Source organism: Pipistrellus hanaki (assembly GCF_964339955.1).
Source record: "Pipistrellus hanaki genome assembly, chromosome: 1".
NCBI classification, from domain to species: Eukaryota; Metazoa; Chordata; class Mammalia; order Chiroptera; family Vespertilionidae; genus Pipistrellus; species Pipistrellus hanaki.
The window spans coordinates 50,335,534-50,352,963 of record NC_140503.1 but is presented as its reverse complement, the minus strand read 5'-3'; the positions used below and the strand labels follow the sequence as shown (position 1 = coordinate 50,352,963).

General features: G+C 40.3%; 1 protein-coding gene across 1 annotated transcript in view; it reads left to right on the top strand.

Moving 5' to 3' along the window:
- Positions 1-832: 832 nt before the first annotated feature.
- TEX9 (testis expressed 9) overlaps positions 833-17,430 on the top strand; it is a 32,957-nt gene continuing 16,359 nt past the window's right edge. Inside the window, exons 1-4 of the mRNA XM_084878277.1 lie at positions 833-896; positions 1,005-1,090; positions 7,854-7,917; positions 9,767-9,846. Coding sequence (XP_084734403.1) covers positions 861-896; positions 1,005-1,090; positions 7,854-7,917; positions 9,767-9,846 — 266 coding nt within the window. The 5' untranslated portion in view covers positions 833-860. The remainder of the gene's footprint in view (positions 897-1,004; positions 1,091-7,853; positions 7,918-9,766; positions 9,847-17,430) is intronic.

The following is a 17,430-nucleotide window of genomic DNA, read 5'->3' as shown; positions in this document are numbered from 1 at the left end:
TTACACGTGTTTTCTTTGAAGAGCTTCATAGTTTTGGCTCTTAAGGTTAGGCCTTTGATCCATTTTGAGTTAATTTTTGTGCATGGTATGAGATAAGAATCCAACTTCATTCTTTTACAGGTGGACATCCACTTATCCTAGTACCATTTGTTGAAAAGACTAACAACCCACCCCCACCCCCACCCCCACCCCCCCATTGAATGGTCTTAGCACCCTCGCTGAAGATTAAATGATCCTAAGTGTGAGTTTATTTCGCCCAGATTGGAATTTTGGAATCTTTATTGTTTTCCAGGCCCAGTCATAAGCACAATTCAGTGAAAGGGCACTATTTTTACTCCCGTTTTACAGATGAAGTTCTCGAGTTAACAGAAGGCTTTGCTCAATGGCTACTGAGCAGCACAACCAGGACATCACCTGAGGCCTACCACCTGGAGAGTTGGAGCTCTGGCGCAAGCCATGGGTAACGGTGAGCACTGAGAACTTGGAATTCTTCTGCAGAGTTCATTTAAAACCAAACAGGGGGAGGTCGGATTGGCCACTAACTTGGGGAAAAGCACAAGAGGGTAGGGGCTTGACTCTCATCTGGCTTCGACGGAGAATTAGAAATGCACCTGCCTCCTTCAGGTGAAGCCCTTCCGGGCCAACGTAACAGATTCTGTGTCAAAGCAGCACGTTGGCCTCTTAGGTTCCCAGGCGACGCTATCGTGTAGCGGGTTCTGGGCTGCGGGGCACAGAGGTCCAGGCCCCGGCCCGCCCCGCCCTCGCGGCGTCGGCGCCCTCGGCGCGAGGATGCCCGAGAGGAGGCAACTCTCGCGGGAAGTGATTCTGTTGCCTCGGCAACGGCGTCCTGGCCGCGGAAGATGGCAGGGCGAAGCCGCGGTGGCGGCGGCGTGAGGGTCCGTTCAGCCCCAGGCTCCGGGGTCGCGTACAGATTCGGGGCGGGCTAGGGGACGCCGAACCTCTTCTAACTCTGGGTCTGAACTACCTCTCGGTCTGTTTTCCAGAGACGGACCGGGACTCCACTCCCGCCCCGCGGTCAGACACCTGCGACGCCGCGGCGGGACCTGCTCGCCAAGGAAGAGGAATATAAGTAAGAAACGTGGCGGTTCAGCGTTGCCTTCTTCCTTTCACCTCAGGGAGGCTGTTTCCAGGACTCTGGCCGGTGATGGAGCGCTGGGACAGCTCACTCACTCACTGCCCGGCATTCTCTTCCATCTTTTGAACTTGAGTTCGCCCGCGTCCAACAACGATGTTGGAAGGGAGCGAAATTGTAATCCAGGCAAACACCTTCGCCCATGAGACGGTACTGCTAGACCCGTGGTCGGCAAACTGCGGCCCCAGAACCATATGCGGCTCCTTGGCCCCCTTGAGTGTGGCTCTTCCACAAAATACGACAGCCTGGGCGAGTCTGTTTTGAAGAAGTGGAGTTAGAAGAAGTTTATGTTTAAAAAAAATTGTCTCCCAAAGAAATTTCAATCGTTGTACTCTTGATATTTGGCTCTGTTGACTCATGAGTTTGCCGACCACTGCGCTAGACGATAGCCAGTGCCACGAATTTATAGTTTTTAAGGAATTCCATTTAATTCCAGTTTCCTAAGAGTTTACGTATGTGTAAATGTCTTTTAGGCTTGGTTTCTAAGTGCAAAGCCTGTTTCTTGGGGGCATTTGGAATTTTCTTGTCCACATTTGATGGATCTGGGAGAAGGATTTCATTTCTTTATCCGATGAACTGTAATGACAAATGATCCTGATAACATGTGTTTTCATTCTCAGGCGATTTCACTCTTCATTCCCAGTTCTCACATAGATGCCAAGAACAACCTTTTAATTTGATCGTGTCATTCCCGTCCCTATAGTTTTGCAGTGATTTCATGTTGTACTTGGAAAGCTCTGTCAGATCGGACGCCAGCCTCTTGTTTGCCTACCACACTTCATTCAGCCTAACTGGCCTTCTATTGTAGTTCCTCAGCTTTTCCCTCGAGGACAGTCACACGTGTTTCCTACCCATAAGGCTCAGAGTGGCTGGTCTTCCTTGACTAGGCTAAGTAGGCACCTCTATTCTTCCCTTTTTTGTTTATTGTCTTATTAGTTTTTCTTTGCGTTCCCATAAATTCATTTCTTAGTTTACTTTTTGTCTTTCCTCTGCTGGATGATGAGATCCACAAGGTCTGAGACCATGTTTTTATTTACCATTGTATACTAATATACCCTTAAAACATCAACAACTATTATATTTTTAACAATTAACTTTCTTTTTTAAGTAACTAATTTGATTTAAAATTTGGAACACATTTTGACAGTTCTTAAACAGTTACCCTGTAGTTTGTACCAAGCATATTTAAAGTTAAAACTGACATGTACCCTCTTTAGATGAACAAAACACATACCATTTGCCATAAAGCATGTAGGAACATAATCATCCCTCTCTATTTGATGGAATGGGCCTGTTATTCCAGTTTCAGAGTGTTCTTAAGCAACTGACCTGTTGTCCATATACAATTCAGTTAATTTCATCACTATACACCAGATAGCACTAAATACCTAATTTGATTAGATCAAGTCATTTGTTTATTTAAGGGTATGTTTTGCACCTGGCTCTGGCTGTCATTAGGGATATGGTCCAATTTAAAGGCAGACTGCTCTATTTTAGCAAAAGTTGTTTTTTGTTAAAAAATGCCCAGGTCTGTTACCTGTACTCTGCAGTTGCAAATCTGAGACATTTCAACAGAGTAGTTCCCAAGTTTTGACTAAAGTTTGTAGGTCACTTCTGCACCACGGAGAAAAGTAAACTGGCCATTATTTTATTATTTTATTTTATTTTATTTTATTATTTTTGTGGTAAAATTAGTATACAACATTTTATATACACACACACACACACACACACACACACATACATACACTGAGTGGCCAGGTTATTATGATCTCTGAACACAATAATCTGGCCACTCAGTGTATATCCTATATAATAAAAGGCTAATATGCAAATTGTCTCCTCAAACAAGAGTTTAACCTGAAGGCAGGCTGGCCACCCGCCCATGTCCCCTCCTCCTGGCCAGGCTGGCTGGACCCCACCCATGCACAAATTTCATACACCGGGCCTATATATACTAGAGGCCTGGTGCACAGAATTCGTGCATGGGGTAGTGGGGGGCATCCCTCAGCCCAGCCTGCACCCTCTCCAATCTGGGACCCCTCAATGGCCAATCGGATATCTTTCTCACAATCCAGGACTGCTGGCTCTCAACTGCTTGCCTGCCTGCCTTCCTGATTGCCCCTAACTGCTTCTGTCTGCCATCCTGATCACACCCTAACCACTCCCATGCCAGCCTGATTGATATTTAACTAATACACACACACACACACACACACAGAGTGGCCAGATTATTATGCATTCAGAGATCATAATAATCTGGCCACTTAGTGTATATTTCAGGTGTCCCACATTATAATTCAATATAATATAATATGTTGTATTTATAGATTAACTAGAGGCCCGGTGCATGAAAATTCATGCCTGGAGGGGTGGTCCCTTAGCCCAGCCTGCCCTCTCTTACAATCCGGGAGCCCTCAGAGGCAGGAGGTGACCCAGCAATCAGGGGAAGGTGATGCCCCCATCACATCTCTGCTGCTGCCACAGCCGGCAGCACATCCTTGGCCAGCCATGGTTACTTGAGCCTTGGGTGGCTCTGGGCAGCTGGGCAGTTGCCATCCAAGGCTTGCCTGTGCTTCAGGCTGGCCCTAGGTGGCTGGGGGACTGAGGGGACTGGGTGCCACCATCTTGTGGCTGTGGGCGCCTCCATCTTTGAGGGTATGGCAGTCAATTAGCATATTCTCTCCTTATTGGCTTTGGGTACTGCCATCTTTGTGAGGGCATGATGGTCAATTAGCATAGTCCCTCTTTATTAGATAGGATTTGCAGGGAACAGATATCTTTATGCTATTGAATCTTTCCTTCCACAAATATGGTACACCTCCAGTTACACATGGGTGTTTGGGTGTCCTTTACTATTATCCTAATATATAAAAACCCAGTGTCTGTAACAACTGAAGGCTCGACTGACTGGAAGTCAGTCCTGTAGTCAGTTTGGAGACCCAGCAATGACTGCCACTGCTATAGGCACAGTGACCCAACACTGTCTGCCGAGGTGCTACGGATCAGACCTGGAGAGAGGCCTGGAGAGAGAAGCAGGGTCTGATCTGTAGCCTCCGTGGCTACTGTTGATTAGCCCTTGCACCTCTCTCCCTCTCCTCCTCTCCCTCCCCTCTCCCCTCCCCCGTCCTCCTCCCCCCTCATCTTTCCACACACACACACACACACACACACACACACACACACACGGGCCTGGCCAGCAGCCGTGCCTCTCTTTTTCTCCAGCCTCGACAGGGGCTGCTGATAAGCCCTGCCTCTCTGATCAGGCCCAGAGATAAGCCTAGAGATGCAGACTGGCATAGAAACCAACCAGTCAGAACCAAATCTGGGTGAACTGTGAGGAGCCAGTGGTTGCCTAGGAGGCAGAGCTTTTGATGCTGACTGGCATAGAAACTGACCAATTAGAACCTAATCTGGGTGAGCTGGGAAGGCAGAAAATACAGGTGGGGCTGAGGAGGTGTTTAAGGGCAACAGCTGTTTGGTATAAAGTATCCATAATATCATTATATCACGATTTTTTTTTTCTACTAGCTGTATTGGTTTCTTAGATATGTACTAAAATCAATTATAACCATAATTGAAAAATAATCTATAATAATAAAAGCTTAATATGCTAATTAGACTGGACGTCATTCCAGATGTCATTCGGGATACCCTTCCAGTCAAAGTCGGGGCTGGAGGGAAGCTTGGGTCCCAAAGCCCAGGTCCTGGGTGCCTGCCAGTAGCCAGAGGGAAGCCGGTGCCAACAGATGGGGGTAGGAAGGCATACTCTTGCATGAGTTTTGTGCATCGGGCCTCTAGTCCTATATAATAAAAGGGCAATATGTAAATAGACTGAACGGCAGAACGACCGGTCGCTATGACGTGCATTGACCACCACTGGGCAGATGGTCAATGCAGTCGCTACTCTCTGGTGGTTAATTCACTCCCACAGAGGGAGTGTCACTCGGCCACAAGATGGGCTTACCGCTGGCAAGTGCAGGAACCTGCCTCCATGGCAGTGCTAAGGATGTCCAAGGATGCCCCAGTGTGGTTAAGCTGTCAGTCAGACAACCCCCGAGGGCTCCCAGACTGCGAAAGGGTGCAGGTTGGGCTGGACCCACCACCCCCAGAATGCACAAATGTCATGTGTCTTTAGTTATTCTTATCAGCATGTCCATTTTTGTTTGGGGGATATATTATTAAATCCTCGAGATGAATTATTCCTTTCAATAGTACATCATGTCTGTCATATCTCTTCATTCCTTTATATTCAAACTTTTTATGTCATTTACTTTAAGAGTACTAGTATTCGTTTTATATCATGTCTGATAATTTCTGCCTTCTAATAAGTGAATTTATTTTGCTTATTAACTTGAAGTTGTTTTGGCTATCTTATTTTGTTGTTGTTTTGTATTTACGATGCCTTTTCTTTAGTTCTTATGACTTCTGTTGAATTGAATGAGTTTATATTGTCTTCACTTTTCTTTTACTGGTATGGAAAGACCTTAGACTGATTTAACTTATATTTTTTTTCCTGCCTGTTAAGTTAGATATTGGGTTATACTTTCCTTCCTCTTTGTTTGAATACCCCTCTCTGTTATTTTTATAGTCTTTACTAATTTAGATTTATCATTGCTTTCTAATTTCTTGTTATGATTTTTTTCAAGTTCAAATTTCTTCTTCCTGAAGTGTAGACCCTTCATTACTTGTCTCTGTGAAAATTTGAGTCTTAAATTCTCCATTCTTTTCTGAAATTTTTCTTTCTTTGCACTTATTGTTCAAAGACAGTTTAGCTAAACATAGAATTCTAGATGGTCTATTTTTTCCACTCCACAGTTTAAAGAATATTTTCTTGGTCTTTGAAGTTCTGCAGTGTCACTATGGTGTATACAGTTGCGGATTTGTTTTCTTAATTCTGCTTGAGATCCATATTTCTTCACTTCTGGAAAATTCTCAGCATTATCTCTTCAAATATTGACATTCCCTCCTTTTCTGGGATTTCCTTCTGCACTTTCTATTAGGTAGATATAAATCTGTCTTTGTCATGCAGTCTGTCTTTAGTGAATGTTAATCTCTCTTTTGTATTATCATTCTGTTTCTCTGTACTTCCTTATAGGTGATTTCCTCATATCTGTCTTCTAGTTGATTTATTCCCTCTTCAGTGCATCTGTCATCCAACTTATCCATTGAGTTTTTAATTTCAATCACTGTGTTTTCATTTTTGTAATTTCTGTTTGGTTCTTTTCCATATCCAGTGTTCTTTTGTAATGTCTAGTTCTTGCCAGATGGTTTCTATTCTTTGTTGTTTTTTTTTTTGAAAAAAAGAAAAATGTTTATTTAATTGTTTTATTTTCTTCAGTTCTTACACTTTTTTTTTTTTTTTTTTGTATCTGTTGATTTTTCCTCTCGGTGACTTGGTTCTTTATGCAATTTTGTTATCTTTTTGAAGTCATCTTTAGCAGGATTTACTTTCTGAGAGAGTTCTTTAAGTTGTCAATGAGTAAATGTCCCTAAAGATGGTTTTGCATTTAGCTTAGAGTTTTCACTGGTTCTAGGCCAACTCTCTATATTATAGTTTTGGCATAGAGTCTCTATACCATCTTGGTAAGAAAAACTTGGACCACATTCCTGTATGCTCTTACTACTCACAAGAGATTCAATGGCTATAGTTTCATTTCTGTTCACCTAAGGTTATGGGTAGTGTTGTTGTTTGTGTTTAATAGGTGCAACTCTCCATGACTCCCACATGTGCATCATTTTTTAGCTGTTAAGCTATTTTGTCTTCTGTCCTTGTTCATTGCTCTCACTTTTAGTTCCTGCTTTATTTTTGGTGCCAGTTTGTTTTCCTTGCCTGAGCCAAACAAGCTTTTTTTTTTTTTTTTTTTTTTAATATATTTTATTGATTTTTAAAAAAATATTTTTTATTGATTTTGTACAGAGAGGAAGGGAGAGAGATAGAGAGTTAGAAACATTGATGAGAGAGTCATCGATCAGCTGCCTCTTGCACACCCCCTACTGGGGATATGCCCGCAACCAAGGTACATGTCCTTGACTGGAATCGAACCTGGGATCCTTCAGTCCCCAAGCCAACGCTCTATCCATTGAGCCAAACCGGTTAGGGCCAAACAAGCTTTTTTAAAAGTGAAAATAAAAGGGACTTTAACAATAGGAATAGATTAATATATACATTATGTTAACTTCAACTTATTAAGGTATTTCATATTCATTTAAGGCACTAATTATAAAGATATAAACATATTTCTTCTGTTTGTTATGGGAAAACATAGTGCAAAATTGTGTATATACTATAGATGAAAAATACAAAGTAATAGAATAAAATTGTCACAGCAACGCCGGAGGCCAAAGTAGGTTTCTCTCCTACCCTGCCCCACCTCTGTCCCCAGTTGGAGTTCATCTCAAGATAATGAAGAGTGGCATTGAGTTGAACCCACCAGTTTATTATTTCAAAATAAGACATTACACCTGAAGTGAGGGCCAGAGAGAAGACAAGAGTTACACTGTTTGAATTTCTACCATAAAAGGGAATCAAGGGGAGTTGGAGATAAGTGTTTAGTCATTTTGTTAATTCTAGAATAAAAAGTCATGTTTGTTTTGGAATTTGTTGATTAGCTAAAGTATAGTTACTGAAATTTAATTATTTTTATTTTTGTTAGAATCTTCAATATATTCCAATTAAAAAATTATTTTCTGCTTTTAGGCGTTTAAATGCAGAATTGGAGGCAAAAACAGCTGATCTCGTTCGACAAGCTGAGGAAGCAATAGTAAGTAAATGTTAGTAGTAATTCCATGTAAGTGCTAGTTGTTTTTTTTTAAATTTGATTTATAACGTGCATAAAAAATGTACCCAAATTTTAAGTTCAATGAATTATGACAAATTGAACATGAATATATGTATAGGTAGGTAGGTGTGTGTATATATGCATGCATGTGATTTTTGTAAGCATATATTTTCCAAAAGCCACTGAAAGTGTTTTCCATTTAGATGACCAATCATAAGAATATTAATATTTAATAAATTTCCCCACTATTTTAAGATTAATAGAATAGCTATGTAGAATTAACACTGGTAATTCTGTAAGGAAGGAAATAAAATTGTCTCTGGGCAAAAGCTGGATAAAGGATAACAATCATTAGATGGTAATTTACTTCTTATTCGGATGTAATTTGTTTCTTAAATTCTGAGGATGCGATTAACTTATATTCTTAGGGATAGACCATATCAGATTTATAGTTAGGAAAAATGTAGTGAGGTTATAACACTAGACAAAGTAAGCATATTTTACCCCATTCTGGGTACCAATTGGTTATTCCTGCTTTAAGCATCCATCCTTATGCATCAGCATCCCCATTATGTAGTAGCATTCCTTAGAGCCATGGTCGGCAAACTGCGGCTGGCGAGCCACATGTGGCTCTTTGGCCCCTTGAGTGTGGCTCTTCCACAACATACCACAGCCTGGATGAGTCTATTTTGAAGAAGTGGCGTTAGAAGAAGTTTAAGTTTTAAAAAATTGGCTCTCAAAAGAATTTCAATCGTTGTACTGTTGATATTTGGCTCTGTTGACTAATAAGTTTGCCGACAAACTGCCTTAGAGGAATAAAGTGGCTGCTTTAAAAATTCCTTTTTTTTTTTTTTTATAATTCTTACTCTAATTATAATTCTTTCTTTTAAACCCCACCCTCCACCCCACTTTGGAGTTGATAGGTGCAGGAAAGAAGAGGTGATATTTTATTTTAAGGCCTTAAATATATCCATCATTATTTGTTAAGAGTAGAATAAGAAACTTAATTTATATATATATATATATTTCAGGTAATACACTTTTATAATGGATGCATATTTGCTAGTTGCATTTGTAACTAAATATTTATTTAAAAAGAAATGTTTTTATTACATCTTTTAGTTTTGCCAGTGTCTGAAGAGTCAGAAAATGGTTGAAAAAGAAATCCAAAGTTATGGTAGAATGAGGGATTCATTATGTTCTGCTTCATGAGCCCTCTAATAAGGAACTTGTAATTTATTTATTTTAAAAAAGAGTAGAGTAGAAAAGTGGGAAGGAGGGGGTGGGAAGGAGGAAAGGGCATTCCTGCCCCCACAGAAACTGACAGATATAATTATTGTGACATTAGATGTTTGTTTGCTCACTTTTATTTCTTGATATATCTTTGCCAAAAGATTCTACTCTTAGTGCCTCTTTTTTAGCCTTTTCATGGTATTCTTAACATTGAAGTTCTTTGTTATTTGCAACAAATTTTTCTGCCCATCTAATGGATTTATGTTTTCATTTCTTGTGAGTATAATTTCCTTTGCATATTACACAAAATGGAAGATTCTAATGTAGTGTGGGAGCAGGAGTCGGATAAGATCATATAAAGGCATTGGCACACTAACATTTTCTCCTTAGAATTGACTTGCTTAACCCAGAATGGGTGAAAGGTGAAACTCCATTGTTACAGACCTTATTTTCATACCATGTTCTTTAAAATTCTGTGCCTCAATTTTCATGGAAGCTGTGGACAAATCTGAAATGTTTAATAGAAAAAGGAATTAAATAAATTCTATTTTAGTTCATTTTCCCCCCCTATGTCACTTATCTTTACTCATTTAACTAGAGAGATCAGCAAGACGTACTATCTCAGCCTATTTCAACACAAATTAAATCGTATGAAGATGATGGTGATTACGGTTTAAGGTAAGTGACTTAAATTCTTAAACACCTTTTTAAAAACTGAGTAACTGCTTTAAGGTTGTTTTTACTTTTAAGATCTAATCAACATATAACTTATTAGTTTCAGGTGTACAGCAATTATTTGATATTTATGTATTGTGAAGTAGTCATCATAATGAGTCTAGTTAACAACCATCATATATCTGGCTACAGAATTCTTTTGTTATAATGAGAACTTTGAAGATCTACTTTCTTAGCAACTTTCAAATAATACACTACAATATTATTAACTACTAGAGGCCCAGTGCATGAAAATTCATGCACTGGAAGAGGGGTCACTCAGCCTAGCCTGCGCCCTTTCACAGTCCAGGATCCCTTGGGTGGGAGTTGACCCGGCGATCAGGGGAAGGTGATGCCCCCATCACACCTCTGTTGCTGCCACTGCCGGCAGCACAAGCTTCAGCTGGCCCTGGTTACCTGAGCCTCAGGTGACCCTGGGCAGCTGGGGGCTGAGAGGCCTGGGAGACTCTGAAGACAGGTGCACAATGGGGATAAGGGGACTGAGTGCCGCCATCTTTGAGGGCCTGGCAGTCAATTAGCATATTCCCTCCTTATTGGCTGTGGGTGCTGCCATCTTTGTGACAGTGTGAGGGTCAATTAGCATAGCCCCTCTTTATTAGATAGAATAGTCGTGCTGTGCATTACATTCCCATGACTTATTTATTTTATAACTGAAATTTTGTATCTTTTTATTCCCTTCACCCATCCCCCCCACACACACATCTACTCCCAGTCCTCAGCCTCTGGCAACTATCAGTCTGTTCTCTGTATCTATGAGCTGTTTTTTGTTTGTTTGTTTTTTTCAGTTCCACATATATATGAGATCATATATTTTTCTTTTTATGTCTAACTTATTCATTTAGTGTAATGGCCTCAAGGTCCATCCACGATACAGCAAATGGGTCTTCTTAATGACAGAATAATACCACAGTTTCTTTATTCATTCATCTGACAATGGACATTCAGGTTGTTTCCACTTCTGGGCTATTGTAAATAACGTTGCAGTGAACATACATCTTTTTGGGTGTGTTTTTGTTTTCTTCAGATAAATACCCAGAAGTCAAATTGCTGGATCATAAGATAGTTCTCTTTTCAGTTTTTTGGAGGAACCTCTATGCTGTTTTCCATAGTGGCTACACCAGTTTGCGTTCTAACCAACAATGCACAAGGGTCCCTTTCTCCACATCCTCACCATCATTTATAACCATTCTAACAATTGTGAAGTGCTATCTCATTGTGGCTTTGATTTTCATTTCCTTTAGGATTAATATGTTGCGTACCTTTTCATATACCTATTGGCCATCTGTATGTCTTCTTTGGAAAGTGTTTGTTCAGATCCTCTGCCCATTTTTTAGTTGAACTATTCTGCTTTGATTATCCTTGCTTTCAAAGTAAGCTGTTTTGGACCTCAAAAATTGAGAGAAAATTTAGAAAATCTTTGAGGAACAAAAGCCTATTATAGCCTAACTTGAGGTAAAAATTAGACTAAAAGTGTGGTTTTCACAACTATGGGTAACATTTTTCCAGTGGTTCTTCAGGGCAAAGATCATATTAAATGGTACCTAGTAAAACTTTCTAATTGGATAAAATGCCTCAGGGCAAAGATTTAACTATAGGTATAGTCTCGCCATAGAAGCTTGACAACCTCAAAACACCCATTTTTAAATTGGAGTGGGGAGAAGAAGAGAGAGGGAGTAGTGGGGGAGGTGTTCAGGGTAAAGAAAAACAGTCTTAGAAAGCATTGTGGGTGTGTTAATGGCACATGAAACTGATTGGAACCAAGTAAGTAAGAAATTCACTAGTTTTTGAGAGTTATACCAGCAAAGAAACTTTGAGTGATGAACCTAAACTATTACTGTTTAAATCTTAAAGTAGCTATCTGTCCTCCCATTCTTCTAAGATAAAGAAGCAGACTATGAGAGTTGCACAGCCCTAATTTAGGATATAGTATTTAAACACCTTAGAGAACTTAGAAACAAAAAAAGAACGGTATTTAAGCGGCAGTATGTTTGGCTATAATTGAAATATTGGGACATTACTCAGGTACTCAAAAATAATTATTGCATATGACCCAGAAATTCCCCTCTAGATATTTAACCAAAAGAACTGAAGACATGTTTCCAAGCAATAGCAGTTTTATTCATAATTGCCAAATCTTAGGAACAACTCAGTATCCTCAAGTGGAGAATGGATGAACAAATAACGGTATATCCATGCAATGGAATATTACTTGACAATAATAATGAACTACTGATACTCCAGCAATAGATGCTAAGTGGAACAAGCCTGACCAAAAAATGTATAGTAGATTGTATGATTCCATTTATTTGATATTCTGGAAAGTAGTTATATGGGGCTCGGTGGAAGGGGAAGACTAATTACAAAGGGGCACAAGAGAATTTTTTGTGGTGATGGAAGTATTTTTTATCTTGGTTGTTGTATTGAATATGTTTACATGTCCACATAAGTTTGTTCGAATGTATTGAACTATATGCCTAAAAAAGGTGTATTTTACTCTATGTAAATTATATCTCAATAAACTTGAAAAAAATAAATTTTGGACATCATGAATGCCAGGTCTACTTACAATGGTACAATAGTGAGTAAACAAACCAGGTTCTGCTTCCAAGGAGTTAATGCCTAGTGTGTTGCTTTTTCATTAAACTAATTTTCCATAAAATTTTTTTACAACATCATTAGATGCCATGAAACTACTTATCCTTATTACATGTAATGCTTTGATATTTTGTGGAAAATGATGTTTAATAGTAGTCAGAATTCCAAACTGTAGATTACTAAGATTGGGCAAGGCTTTTATTTGGTAAACTGGTTTCTGTTGAAGCAAGTGAGAGAATTTCATAAGCATAAAAATAAATCTGCTGATTTTCTTTCACTAAATTTTCCTTAAGTGCAGAACAGTGATGACACCTCTGTTTATCTAGTTCAGGTGGCTTTCAAAATAATTACTTTGGATGGCGTTTACCACATGAACAAAACATGGCACTAGACTATTAGTAGGGAATCGCTGATTATAGGAGATAATTAATTCTGTAAAGAAACAGTCTATTTCAACTTGGAACAATGATAATTTAGCTAAATTATTATAGTCAGGCATATATCCTATATAATAAAAGTGTAATATGCAAATTGACCGAATGGCCAAACAGTGGGACGACCATCTGGATGACCATCCAGGACCACATTATGACATTGACTGGTACCAGGCCAGCCAGTGTGGGTTCAATGGACCTAAACTATTACCAGCACCCATGATTGCCCTGCAGAGGGAGGCCCAGGCCACTGGCCGGCAGGCAGTGGCCGGTGGGTGGGGCCTCCCTCTGCAAGGGAAGCCCAGGTCCCTGGTGCCGACCGCCAGAGGGAAGCCTGGGTCCCAGATGTGGAGGAGAGCTGTGCCAACAGCCGGGGGAAGGAAGGCCTACTCTTATATGAATTTCGTGCATCAGGCCTCTAGTATTATAATAAATCTTCAGCATCCAAGGTTACTCTGCCAACCTGTGTGCTAGGGAAACCAGAATTTATTTCCTAAAAGTATAGCGTACATACAGTCTGCTGGAAGCAAAGTTTACTACACAAATCATTTCAATTATATTACACACAAACCTTTCCTAGAGCTATTTAACAAATATAATCAGAATGCCACAATTTTTAATTCATTTTTTTATGGAAATAATGCTAGCAAAGTAATAGTGCTTTGCTAAAACTGATTGAGACAGATAAATGTCTTTTTGCTGATATGTATTTGTATGTGGTGAGGAATGGGGAGGTGGAAGATGAAACAATATAAAGAAATGACAAATAATTTAAAATGAGGGTGGTTAAAGAGGACACAAAGTTTATATAGAATTTGGAACCATTTTTGTCAGAATGATTTTTTTTTTTATTGATTTTAGAGATAGAGGAAGGAAGAGATAGAGGAAAGACATCGATTTATTGTTCTATAATTAATTCAATTGTTGGCATCTGATGGAGAGTAATTGTGCTTTTATGTCCTCTTAGGTGATATGATAGAATTTTTCTCTTAATTTTTCATGGCAGACTGGTAGGTTTTCTGAAACACTAAAACGTGTTGGAAATGATCTGGAAATTGATCAGGCAAACTTTTCCAATGAACAGTCAGATCAATATTTTTGGATCCGTGGATTATACAGCCTTTGTCACAACTATTCGACTTTGCTATTATAGTGTGAAAACATCTATAAATAATGTATAAATGAATAGACATGGGTGGATTCAACCTCTGGGCTGTAGTTTGCAGAGCCTCATAAACACTAATTGTTTTAAACTACAAAGATATTTTGAACTATGTATAATGCCAGGTGGGTATTAGGGAATCACTTATATAAATTTATATACACTATGATGTACACCTGATACTAATCTACCTAATAAAAGAGTAACATGCTAATTGACCATACCTTCACAGTGCCCACCAGCCAATCAGGTGTGAGTATGCAAATTAACCAAACAAAGATGGTGGATTAATTTGCATACACAGGCAGGCCAAGTGGACTGGGATGGGGCTGACAGCAAGTATGCGTGGCGGCTCCAGTGCCAGCTGCGGGTGCAAACAGAGCCAGCACCAGCAGTGGGTGCGAGCGGTGGTTCCGGTGTTGGCAGCGGGGTGAGCAGGGCCATAGCTGGTAGTGGGTGCAAGAGGTGGCTGCTGGCCCCAGTCACCCTCAGGACCAAGGGGATGTGGAGAAACCCTGAGGGGTGATCAGGGCTGGCAGCTGCCCCTTGCACCAACTGACGATGCTGAGCGATTGCGGCTGGCAGTAGCAGGTGTGAGCAGTGGCTCCTGTGCCAATAGTGGGTATGAGTCGGGTGGGCACCAGCAGCAGGTGCAAGTGCCAGGTGGGACCGCAGCATGCAGGAGCAAAGAATTTTCAGTAACTACCAGAGGCTCATCCCAATGACAGCGACCGGCACCCCACCTTGGTCTGATGCCCCCCCTCACCTGTTCCACCATCCCACCGTGGCTGATACCCCCATGTTCTGTGCTCTGCCACCTGGTGGTTAGCACACGTCATAGCGACTGTTTGGTGGTTCTGCCATTTGGTCTATTTGCATATTAGGGTTTTATACATATATATATAAATAGGTATTGAATGGTAATTGTAACTGGAAAAAAATTACAAATATATTTTAAAAATTTTGTGCATAAAGGTAAATTATATTTTAAATATACTTTATTATACAGTTAACAAATATTTAGTGCCAATTTAAAAGCTTATATGCCATATACCATGCCAAGTACTGGGCACAGAGCAGTGAACAATGCACACATGATTACTACCGTCATGAAGTTTACAATGTAAAGGGGAAAACAGACACTGACCAAGTATTTAAATACATTAGGCAAAAGATAACATTGAGTTGGTGCACAATAAAAAAAACTCTGTGGTGAATCATTTTATAAAATAGATAATCTCCATGTATAACCAATAATCACTCCTTATTATTTGCCAGTTATTAAGATTTGTGTTATATTTTCCTTTTAAAACTGGCACTATAATATATTTTATCAAAGGGAAATTATTTCATTTTAATTATTTTTTATTTTTCAGTTACAGTTGACACACAACATTATAAACATTAGTTTCAAATGTACACCCCAGGATTATACCTTCTAAAACTTACTAAGTGATTGTCCAATATATTTGTAACCATCTGACACCATAAATAGTTATTAAAATACTAGAGGCCTGGTGCAGAATTCGTGCACAGGTGGGGTCCTGCCGGCCTGCCACGATCTGGCTGATCTGACTGGTCGCTGGGGGAGGGCACCTGGGAGGTTGGCCAGCTGGCCCCACCCCTGATTAGGGTGGAGTTGGCCAACCAGGGGCAGGGTTGTTCAGGGGGAGCAACTGCAGTATGGAAGCTTCCTTGTAGGTAGTTAACTGCTTTTAAGATTCTTTATCTTTCATCTTTGCATTTTAATTCTGATGTGTCTTGGTGTGGGCCTCTTTGAGTTCAACTTTGGGACTCTGTGATTTCTGGACTTGTATGTCTGTTTCCTTCACCAGATTAGGGAAGTTTTCTATCTTTTTTATTCTTCAAATAGGTTTTCAATTTCTTCTCTCTCTCTTCTAATCTTGGCACCCCCATGATTCCAATGTTGGTACATTGAAGTTGTCCCAGAGGGTCTTTTAATTTTTTGGATTTTTTTCTTTTTGCTGTTCTAATTGGGGGTTTTTGCTGCCTTATAGTCCTCTACTTCATCCACTGTACTGGTGATTCCCTGTAATATAGTCTTTATTTCAGTTACTGTGTATTCTTCATTTCTGTGTTTTTTTGTTTTTGTTTTTGTTTTTTAATTTTCTATCTTTGTTTTTGTTTCCTATCTCTTCTTTCTGAGTTCTCACTAAATTCATTGAGCATACTTATAATCATTGTGTTGAACTCTGTATCTGATAGGTTGTCTCCATTTTGTTGAGTTCTTTTTCTGATGGGCTGTTCTGTTTTTCATTTGGGACATGTTTCTTTGTTTCTTCATTTTTGCTGCCTTTCTGTGTTTGTTTCTATGTATTAGATAGATCTCCTGTTCCCAGCCTTGGTAGAGTGACCTTATGTAGAAGATGTCCTATAGGGTCCAGTGGCATAGCCTATCCATTCACTTAAGCTGGGCACTCCAGGTGTAGACCCCCTGTGTGGGCTGTGTACACCCTTCTATTGTAGTTGAGCTTTGATTGCTATTGGCATCTCAATGGGCGGGAGCTATCCCCAGGCCAGGTGACTGCAGGAACTGGCTGTGACTACCAACCACCATGGAGAAAGCTGTCCACCCACAGAGAAGGATTTACTTGAGTATGTCACTTGTGGAGGTGGTTGGGTGATGCTTCAGTATGGTCTGAAGATGTTTACTGGGTGCGCTGGCTCTGAGGCCTCCTGGGAGGGGCTGGCCAAGGTCATTTGCTGCCTGTGTTCTGCCTGGGGCCAGCTGGCTTGAGCTACAAAGCAATCTGCAGATGGCTGCTACTTGTGCTGGGTTTGAAGATGCCCTTATAAGGCCAACCTGTGAACCAAGGCCAGCTGCTGCTTGGTCTGGGCCTGGGGTCATTTAGCTAGAGCAGTGTTTCCCAAACTTCTCTCATGATGAGAATCACCTGGTGGAGTTGTTAAAATACAGATTCCTGAATCCCAACTAAGAAGTGCTAAATTAGAATTTTTGGGAACATATAGGTAAAATTGTATACGTTCCCAAAAGTTCTAGTTTAGCACTTCTTAGTTGGGATTCAGGAATCTGTATTTTAACAACTCCACCAGGTGATTCTCATCATGAGAGAAGTTCGGGAAACACTGAGCTAGAGGGATGGGGTACACTCAAGCCAGATGTTGCTTGTTAGAGATATTTAATGAAAGTCTGAAGCATGAGCCACAATAGGCCATTTGCATGGGAAACCTACTGGAAACAGCTTGGATAGGCTCACAAGTTTGGGATACAGGGTTTCAGGGAATCACCAGAGCAGGGTGAACAGTGTGACTTTTGAGACTCAGATAAGGCACTCACTTGCTGGCTCTATGGCA